The 10328-nt window shown below is 62.8% G+C and overlaps 1 protein-coding gene across 5 annotated transcripts in view; it reads left to right on the forward strand.

Moving 5' to 3' along the window:
- FOXP4 (forkhead box P4) overlaps nucleotides 1-6754 on the forward strand; it is a 53966-nt gene extending 47212 nt beyond the window's left edge. For all 5 annotated transcript variants that reach the window (XM_028135716.2, XM_054721707.1, XM_054721706.1 and 2 more), the window contains exons 14-17: nucleotides 2266-2387; nucleotides 3838-3904; nucleotides 4448-4617; nucleotides 4939-6754. In XM_028135716.2, the coding sequence (XP_027991517.1) occupies nucleotides 2266-2387; nucleotides 3838-3904; nucleotides 4448-4617; nucleotides 4939-5086 (507 nt within the window). In that variant the 3' untranslated portion in view covers nucleotides 5087-6754. The remainder of the gene's footprint in view (nucleotides 1-2265; nucleotides 2388-3837; nucleotides 3905-4447; nucleotides 4618-4938) is intronic.
- Nucleotides 6755-10328: the final 3574 nt, after the last annotated feature.

Genomic DNA, 10328 nt, shown 5'->3' on the forward strand with positions numbered 1-10328 from the left:
GGCCGGTTGGATATTGGGTTTTGTCCGTGATAGAGTCCTATACGATTCATTACAATTATCACTAGTGCTTACTTTAATACTGCGTATTGACCTTATGCCTTTAGGGGTGACGCAGTGTAGGGCCTCACTTCCATGGGACAGTCTCTTCCTTGGGGACAGAGTGCCACTCACCCCGCCCCTCCTTTTCCTGTTCTCTCTTAACTGAACCTCCTCACTGCAGTTTTTACTCTCCTTTCTGGAGCTCGGGAGGAACTGGTTCAGGTGACTTCCTTAAACCACTTGATGATTGTCGTGCAGCCACCTTCCCCCACGCCCCAACTCCCTTGGCCTTTCATGCCACCTTCCACCCGTTACCCGGCCTTGGCCGTCTCAGTGGCGTGTCTCTCGCCAGAGTCTTCATCTCCTTCTCCCCTCACCCCGCCCAGGTCCCAGTAGAGAGCTGGCTGGCTGGGTGACCCTCCCAGTTAGCCGGGCTCTGCGGCTGCTCCTGCCGCCTGGGCACTGCCGGTGCCCTCCTCGTGGCGCAGCGGACTTCATCTCCGCGTGAGGTCCACTTTGACCTTCCGCTTCATTCGTGTTACCTGGGAAACGCACCCTGCTACACCCAGCTCTTTCCCTCCCACCTCCACCGTCCACCCATTCTCTCCCCTGCAGGTCCCTCCTCGTCTCAACTATTTCAGCCTCCTTTCCTCCTTCCTCCTGCCCCCCGCCGGCCCCCTCCTGAGATGCTGTCCACTTCAGACCAGGGCAGGAGGGTCGGGAGCCGGCGTTGGCCAGGCCAGCTGCCGTCCATCGGGGACAGAGCTGCCATCTGCCAAGCTGATGGTCCCCTCCAGCCCTCCCCCCGTGTCCGTCCCCTTCCAGGGCCCGTGTTGTGGACTGGTCCTTTTGTTTACGCAGCCCCCGCCAGACCCCTTAAATTGCCGTTAATGTTTCAGCGTAACGAATTAGTCTCTCATCACGAATCAGGCTTCGAAATGAGGGAAAAAAGCCCCGGTGAGGCCATCCTCGGAAATTGGGGTCATTCTCATTTGCAAAGCGGAGGATCGGAGCCCCGTAATGCGGGCAAATTTATTCCAAGGCAGGAGCCCCGGCGTGATTAGGCCCTTTGTAATTATCGCTCCAAGAGATTCCACTCCAGCCGCCCGCCTCCCTCGTGGATTAGCAAGCGAGTCGGAAAAATACACAGGATTTAATTAGAGGCAAATTAAAATTGGTAATGAAATCGGGCCAGTTGCAAGTGGCAAGAGTTGGAAGGGAGAGAGGGAGCGGGGCTCTCCAGGGGCACGGCTGCCCGCCCTGCCTGCGCTCTTCCCCGTTTAGAAATGTAAAGAGGAGACAGGATGGGGACGGGGGGGGGGGGGGGGGGGGGGGGGACAGGTAACAGGGACTGGGACGGCTGAGGGGGCGAGGTGTGAAGCTGAGACAGAAGAGTGCAGGGACAGGACTGAGGGATGTGGGTTGGGGAGGGTGTGGATGAGGGCCCTAGCCCAGGCTCCCAGGCCGGCGGGGGTGGGGGGTGGGGAGGAGACAGGGAATTGGGCCAAGCACCCCCAGCTTCACCCAAATGCCCTACAAACCAGATGACCTCAATTCCAGAAGTTATTCCTGCAGGAGGAGGTGGGAGTGACAAGGTGACTCTTCCTCTTTTCTCTCCTCCTCCTGCCTCCCAGCAGCTAAGCCCACACTCGCCTTTCTCCCTGTTTGTGTCAGCGAGTGTGGATTAGGCCTCTGCGGTATGCCTCGTGCATACAGCCCCACGCCTTGGCTCCCACCTGCCCAGAGGCGGGGAGCGGCTGCAGCGACAGTTCCCGGGTTATCCCCAAAACTTGTAACAGCGTAATGGGAGTTCCGCGGGCACCTGAGGTGAGGTGTCCGGGCTCTCTGAGGAGCCGAGGCCAGAGCACATCCTCTGGACAGTCAGAGCCCCCAGTAACAGCCACGCGTCTGGTTCCGGATGACGGGAGAACAAAGTGTTACTGACTACCTCGCCTGCAGTCGGTAGACAGAGTTTTCCAGAACTTGGCGGGAAGAAGGGCGGCAGATACTGAAAGGGGCCGTGGGCAGGGAAGACACTGGGAGCCCCTGGCTCGAAGGACAGGGGCCTTCCCTCCCCTGTGGCCAGGTCTCCCCTCGCCCGCCCCTCCCCTGCTGGTCCCTGGGCGAGGGCCGGGGGGACAAGGACTTGCCTGTGTGCGCTCACCGGAGCAGAGGCGGGGCCCAGCAGGCCGCCTGAGCACCCGCCCCTTGTCGCTGCACCCCCAGAACGCCGTGCGGCACAACCTCAGCCTGCACAAGTGCTTCGTGCGTGTGGAGAACGTCAAGGGCGCCGTGTGGACCGTGGACGAGCGGGAATACCAGAAGCGGAGACCGCCAAAGATGACGGGGTACGTGGGCCGGGCCTGGGCAGGGTGCACCCACCAGGGTGTGGTCACCCCCCTTGCCTCCCCAGTGCACCAGATCCTTCCCACCTAGGGGGTGAGGGGGAGGAAAGGGGTGCAGGAGCTCAGGGGAGGCCGGAATCTGGAAATGACTGATGAGTAGGAAGAGGACGTTTATGTCTTACTGTACCCTTACTTCTGACCGAGAGAGGGACCCGAGGGGCATCTGGCACTAGAAGGAGACAGAGACGCCCAGGAGGCATGGCCGGAGCTGGGACATGGGCAGATGCCAGTCACTGTGGCCATTGGTGTGGCGGCTGCCATCCCCGGAGCCACTCTCCCCCATCTTATGACAGGAGGAGCCAACAGAGGTCCCCAGGCCCCACCTCTTCATTTGACAGGAAAGGGGGCCCAGAGAGGGCAAGGGGCTGGGGGGAGGTCACACAGCAGATCCATGGCAGAGCCGAGTCTCTGACCGCCCATCTTTGGTCTTCTCCACTGCACAGCGTTTTCAGTGAAACAGGCACCTGGGAGGTGGGGGTCCACACTCCTCTTTGGGCTTCCCTTCCAGCACCAGAGGCCTTCTCCCCACCCAAACACCCCCACAGGGGCCCCTTCTGCCTGTGCCTCTTGGCCCCAAGACCAGGGTGGGGAGGGGGAGAAGTCTGAGGCAAGTTAGATGGGTCTCTGCGCGGGTCCTGTTCCCCTCAAAGAATCCTTCTCCCGGGACAAGAGCCTCTCCTCCCCCAGGCAGTGGTGGGGGCTGGGGCAGGGTCGGGACCTGGAACAGGGAAGGAAGCCAGACCCTCCGGAGCGCCCCACGTGTCTCAGTACCCACTCGGAGTCGGGAGACCTGGGTTCGAAGGACTTCTCACGGCTGTGACCCTGGGCCACGTCCCTAACCTCTCGGAGGCGCTCTGTAAACGGGGGTGGTCCTCGTGGGAGAGGCCCCGCGCCGAGGCCGAGGCGTTGCTTTCCCTCACCAACTCCCGAGCTCCGTGCTGGGCAGAGAGCCTTCGGTTTGGAGCGTGTGGCGCCTGGCTGGGCACATGCCGGACGAGATGTGCCGAGACTCGGGGTGGCAGGAGGGTGTGGATTTCACAAATACAGGCCTGTCGGGGCTACAGCTTGGATCTTGCCGGACACGGGAACATCTAGACCAGAGAGAAAAGGGGCCGGGGCGGCACGGTGTGAAGATGGGGACTGGGAGGGGTCCCCGTTCCCGCTCACCCGCTCAGGGGCGTGTTCCAGGCCTCTGAAGCCCAGCCCAGCCCGCCCCGCGGCGGGGGCTGCAGGCACCTGCCGGGCCAGGTCAGCGTGAGGACGACGCTGATGGGGCGCGCACGGGCGGGCTCCATAGACCGCGCTGCAGGAGAGTGAATAGACCTCAGTCAGGGTCAAGGTGTGAGGGCGGAGCCGGCGAATGAAGGCACCAAACCCTGCTCTCCCTCCGCAGGAGCCCCACCCTGGTGAAGAACATGATCTCCGGCCTCAGTTACGGAGCACTTAATGCCAGCTACCAGGTGACTGGGCCTTCCCAGAGCCCACCTGCTGCTCCCCTGTACCCTCCTGCCCCCTCGGTTTCCCTCCCACTCACACTGGCCTGGAGGGAGACCTCCCTCCACCCTCCCTGCAGGGGCCTCTGTAGGAGGAGGGGAGGAGGAAGAGAGGGGGGAAGACCACCTGAGTGGCTAAAACCCAGACCCTCTGCCCACCCCCCTCAGCTGCATGGGGGTGGGGTTCTGCTTTTAGGACGGGGCCTGGGAGAGCAGGGAGGGTGGGGGGCGTCGCCAGGGTCTCCCTCCATAGCTTGTCAATCAGGAGGTCCTCTGTCTCCCTGAAAGGGGCCAAGCCAGGCCCAGACCACAGGGAAGCTGGGAGGGAGGAGGGCAGGGTCAGGGCTCGGCCATGGGCGGTATGTGGCATTCGACAGGTTGGTGGGGGAGGGCCGGGATGCTGCCAGGGTAGATCTGCCAGCGGGGCCAGCTCTGACCCGGAGGCTGAGGAGGCTCCGTAGGGGTGAGGAAGTGACAAAACCACTGACAGGGCCGCCCTGTGCCCTGCAGGCTGCCCTGGCCGAGAGCAGCTTCCCCCTCCTCAACAGCCCTGGCATGCTGAACCCCGGCTCCGCCAGCAGCCTCCTGCCCCTCAGCCATGACGACGTGGGTGCCCCCGGGGAGCCGCTCCCCAGCAATGGCAGCAGCACCCCACCTCGCCTTTCCCCACCCCAGTACAGGTGAGCACACAGCCTGGACCCCACCCCAGTGCCCATGGATGTCAGGGAGGGAGCCTTCTCCCTGCAGGTGGGACCAGGTCTTCTCCCCACTGGGCCTCTCCTTCCCCTCCTCGCTCCTCCTGCCCTTACCCCCTTCTCCTGCATCCTCTCTCTCCGCCCCCTCTCCTCCTCACTCTCTTCCTTCCCTTTCCTTGACATCCACCCCCATGGCTCAAGGGTGGGGAAGAGCTGCGGACAGCCTGCTGTGCCCTGAGCTTCTGGGTGAGTGTTCAGGGGGCGGAGGGGAGGCCACCACGTGCCCACACGGCCCCTCTGCCACAGCCACCAGGTGCAGGTGAAAGAGGAGCCTGCGGAGGCCGAGGAGGACAGGAGGCCCGGACCCCCGCTGGGGCCCCCCAACCCCAGCGCTGCAGGGCCTGCCGAAGACAGGGACCTGGAGGAGGAGCTGCCTGGAGAGGAACTCTCCTAAGGGCCTCGAGGGGCAGGCAGGACGGGGTGAGACCCCTCCTGGAACCCAGGCCCCTCTCACCCCCACTCCACAGCCCCCCCAAACCGCAAGGCACTTCCAGGACTCAGATGGGGGCTGGGCCAGCAACTCCCAATGCGGCCTGACTGACAGACGCAAAGGGCAGGGATGTCCCGCCCCCCCCCAAGGGGAAACAGAAGCCCTGGTCTGGGACCGCAGAGGACACGGAGGGCCCAGGCCCCTCCTCACACCCTCCCCGCCACCAGCAGCAGCAGCAGGGCCCTCCCCGCCCCCCACCAGCTCTCCTGACGGGGCCGCAGCGCCACGGAGACCCGCAGGCGGGGCGAGCCACCCCCAGACCCAGGGCCCCTCGCACCTGGCTCTGGCGGTGTTTTTCTAGCCAGAGGCCCCCACTTCCCTCATCTGTGCTCCCTCCCACCTTCTCCATACTGTGAAGAAAGAATTCTCCACCCCGTGCCCACCCCGCCCTGGCCTGGGCAGAGGAACCGAAGTTGCCAACCGCCCCCAGGAGAAGCCAGCCCCTCGCGCACCCACCCAGAGCCCCAGCTGGGGCAGCACGGGCGGTGGGCCCTGCGGGGCCCTGGGAGCAGGGCCACTGGCCGTACCCCTCCTCCCGACCTGAGCTGGGACCCCGGCTGACGGGGCCTCCGCCCGTTTGCTGGCCGCCCGCCCACCCGCCATCCAGGGAGCACAGGAAGAGGCCCCGTGCCCGTGCCGCCTCCGGAGAGTCCGTGCCAGGCGGGCTTCTGGACGCGGGGCCCAGGAAGGGAGCCCAGCCATCCTGGAGGCCGGCGTCGGGGCACAGGGGGTGCCGCCCGCCTGTCACGGGACTGACTGGTGGGGTTAGTTTGGCAGCTGCTGTGACCCAGCAGGTCACCCCGCCCCAGCCTCAGGGCCCCACTGCAGCCCTCCCTCCCCGCCCTCCGCACCCCTTCCCTCCCCCCAGTTAAACGGATGACCAAAGACCTTTCTTATGCCAGAAGCAAAAACCAAAACTTTTTGTTGGCTTTTTCCTTTGTCGCCTCCTCCACCCCCTGCTCCTCTGCACCCACCGGCCCCAGGCTGGAAGCCTCCCTCCACTTAAGTTATTGTTTTAAACCAAAGTTTACAGTGTCTGTTGGTGGCCAAGACCCTCTCCCTCCACCCCTTCCCCACCCCCCTGAGGACCCTGGGGCCCGGGAGGGGCTGGGGCCCTGCTCCCCTCCCTCTGCTCTGCTCGTGCCCAGCCTGGGAGAAGGAAAGGGCGGGAGGAGAGGGCCGCCCTCAGCCCCGCATCCCCTCGGGCAGCGGGCACAGAGCCCTGGTCCGCCCCTGGACTGCTTCCTGGGGCTCTCCAGACCCCTCTTTAGGACCAAGTCCCCGTCACGCTGGGAGTGGATTCCAGCCGAGGAGCTGGAAAAAGCGACACTCTCCACAGACCCCCTATGGGGGCCCCGACTGAGGCCGAGGACTGGGCGTGCTGGACGCTCGCAGCAGCCAGGCCAGGCCCTTTGCTGAGAAGAAGACTCCTTGGACTATTTCCCAAGAAACCCCCACATACACCCCTTCACAAGCACCCCTCCCGAGAGGCAGGGGCCCGCCGCCCCCGCCCCGTGTACTCCCCACCTGTGTTTCGTTTGACCAGCACAGAAATATTAAACGTCCTCTATACACCGGGCCCTTGTGTGTCGCCAGGTGAGGGGGGCATCGAAGTGGGAAGTGTCTGCTCCGGGGGGCAGAGGGCACCAGCCGACAACAGGGGCCTAGAGGGGGCGCAGGCGCGGGCACCAGCCAGCCACCTTACCGCAGGGCCTTCCCCTGCCCCTCCTGCCCCCTCCACGCACCATCGGCCGTCCCTAGTGTTTTCTTTCAAGCCAGATGCTCCCCTTCCTTCTCTCCCAAAGTCACGCTCGCCCCAGTGGCTTCCCAGGTTACTGCCAGGTGTTCTCAGCAGGGAGTCCCGCTGCGGCACCCTCCCCTGGGCACCGCCCTGGAGCCATCCGCCCGTGCCCTGGGCCCTTCAGCCATGTCTTCGCGGAGGCTGCCTGCATCGTGTGGGGGTGGCACTGAGCTGCGGGGTGGGGCTGTTGGGTGCATGCGTGCCCGTGTGTGCAGAGTCAGTGCTGGTGGGCGCAGGGTCGGAAAAGGGGTTATTCTGACCATGGAAAGGGGACCCTGGGCAGCTGGGTCCAAGCTGCTGAAACCAAAGGTGAGTACTGACACCCCAAGGTAGGGTCCCCGCACCTCTCTCCTTAAGCAGCGCCCAGGAAGGAGTGTGCAGCTGACCCTTGGGAAATGTGGGGGTTCGTGGCGCTGACCCCCACACCGTTGAAAATCCATGTGTGACTTGACCCCCAAACCTCAGTCATCCCCAGGTGCCCACAGGTATTGGTTCAGGACCATCACGTGTGTTAAAGCCCATGGATGCTCATGTCCCGTGTGTAAGGTGACATAGAACAGCGCACAGTGGGGAGTCGGCCCTCTGCACCCGGGTTTGGCTGAGTCCACACGTGCACAGGAGGGCCTCCTGGGTGCTGAAACACGAATGAGTCCAGTTCAAACCCGTGTTCCTCTGGGGTCAGCCGTGCCTGGGGGGGTGGGGAGGTGGGGAGGGCAGAGGGAGGGTGTTGAGAAAGCAGAACTGGAATCACTCGCCCTTCCCACAGATCACCAAACTGCTGGAACTTTCCAGAAGTCCAAGTAGGGAGCAGTGGGGCAGGAAAGGGGAGGTAGGGCCTGGAGTGTGAGTCTGTGACCTCTGTCCCAGGCCTGTTGTGTCCTTCCCACCAGCTTCCGCTTCCTCCAGTCCCTCTCACTCCCCTCTTCTCTGCCTCACCCCATCCACTCTGCCTCCACCCAGCCCTGACCCTCTGGACACTGGCTGGAGCCTGGGTGAATCCCCTGGCCCTCCCTGGAGAGGACATCTCTGACATCCCCACATCTGGGCTAAAAGGAGCTGCAGCCACCATCACCCCCCAAACACTAAGGCAGCACCGCTGTGCGGTGCTCTGCGGCCCTGTACATACCACTGGCTGCGTGCAGTCTGGACAGGTCATCCTCTACAATGTAATACAGCAATTACCCCGATGTCACTTCGACTGCTGCTCCCCTCTGGACCCACCAGCCCCCTGGCAAGCCCCAGAGCATCCAGGCTCCCCGCTCCCGTACTCCACCCCGGAGGAAAAAGGTCGCTCCACAGGCTGGCCACAGAGACTAAGGGATGAGGCTCCCCTCAGCCTCACTTGGGACAGTTCTCCCAGCAGTCTAACTGCAGTTTCTCCTGCTTCAACTAGAGTTTTTGTTTTGATTTTTTATTCCTCCCGAATGCCCGGTCAGTGCATTTGGACATGGGTGGAGGTCTGAGCTGGGCTTTGGCAGAAGAGAGGGTCTTGCAATATAAGAAACAGGAGCCTGCTGTGGACCACATTCTGAGCGTGGGGGCCTGCAGAGTTTTCTTACTGATCTGACAGATTCTGAGGGGCACGGCCCCCAAACTACCTACTAAAGAAGAACTTCCCCCGCTCTCCACTCATGCTTTGCTGTCCGGAAGTTCTGCATGTTGTCTAGCCTCCCTCCTTCCTACTGTTATCCGCAGCTATTGGGATAGTCTGCACCGGGACACACCAGGGCGCACACAGGCTGTGGCTGGCAGCTTGTCCTGCCCGTAACATTTCTGCCCTGACGGGGAGAGGGAAGCTATCTTAGGGACAAACTGTCCTCAGATTGGTGGGGGGAAAAAGGGGGGGGGGTACTCCAAGCCGACATTCTGAGGGTGAGAAGGTAGCACACTGGGCTCTGTATTGGGCAGAAGTCCCCTTACCCTCACTTTCAGAAAGCTCTTCCCTCCTAACTGGTGCCCACCCCTGCCCAAGGCCTGCCAACGGCCAGCAGAGGGCGCTCTAGACAAAGCCGACCTAGTGCTGCTCCTTTGGACGAACTTGCCCAAGGGAAGGCCTTGGGTAGGGGTGGGGGAGGAGGGGCTCAACTTCCCTGGAGAACAGCAGTCCTTTGACCCCACGTCCCAGAAAGCAGCCTCTATCCCAGGGCAGAAATGGCTCCTGTGGCGGGGCTTCCCAGACCTCTCCACCTGGTGACCTGAGGAGCATCCTACACAGAAAGGGGAGGGGGAGAGGAGGGCGGGGTCCCCTGAGGATCTGCGATGGTAGTAATTACACTTAACGAGCGAGCGTTTATGATGGACCAGACACTCGTCTGGAAGCGTTACAGTTCACCTGATCCTCACAACTCTGCGTTAGATCCTGTTATTATCCCCATTTTACAGAAGAGGAAGCAGGCCGGATCAAAGTGCTCACCCATGAAGCCTTAAGGTTGAGAAGCTATGGGTGTCCAGTGGGAAGGAAGAGGGAGGCTCGGTGGCTTAGCCTCAGCGTCCTACGGACACCGCTGTGGCCTTCCCCCATCTTTTTTGGAGACTCCCAATGGGGAAACGGAGGCACAGAGCGGCTCGGAGCCAGGAGTCGGGCCCTGGCTTCAGGTCCCCGGCTGCCTTCTTGTCCAGGCAGACGGAGGTAAGTTGGGGCTTAGGATAGTCAGTGGGGGACAGGGAACTGGAGAAAAAAGGCTGAGACACCCTATAAAAATAATCAAACAGGGCCTGCTGATGGGAAAGGGAGTCAGGGCAGGGAAGACAAAGAGGCTCTTGTGTGAGGGGGACTCAACAGCGACTGCACGCGCACACACACACACACACACACACATGCACCTGAGCACCGGCAGACACACGGGCACACACAGGCTGCTACTCAGATGTGTTTACGCCAAGAGGTCCACCAGGGCAGGGGCCCATACCACACGTAGCCACAGTGCACCCCATCACGCAGGCCCGGGCCCCTCCACACCTGCAGTCTGTCTCCACCTCAGGATCAAAAGTTTAGAAAAACAGCCCCTCCTGAGAAGGTGATCCTGGTGGCAGCCACGGCTGAAAGGCCCTCTGTCCCAGGCCGGAGGGGCTGGGTGGGGTGGGGGTGGGGGTGGGGGGCTGGCCGGCAGCCTTTGGAAGATGGGCCGGGTTCACAGGACCGCGTAGAGGTGGCCTGGGCGCGAGTCCTCTGGATCTCCTGGACCAGACTAGACGGCTCCTCCCCGGGAGGGCTCAGTGCCCCTCCTGATCACGGATCTGGAACCTTCACGCCAGCTGCTCCCTGGGCTCAGGAGTGGCCGAGTGCAGGGTGGGAGAGAAGGTGGCTGTGGGGAGAATAGGCCCCGTGGCACACTGGGCCTGCGG

Source organism: Eptesicus fuscus, chromosome 10 (assembly GCF_027574615.1).
Source record: "Eptesicus fuscus isolate TK198812 chromosome 10, DD_ASM_mEF_20220401, whole genome shotgun sequence".
NCBI classification, from domain to species: domain Eukaryota; kingdom Metazoa; phylum Chordata; class Mammalia; order Chiroptera; family Vespertilionidae; genus Eptesicus; species Eptesicus fuscus.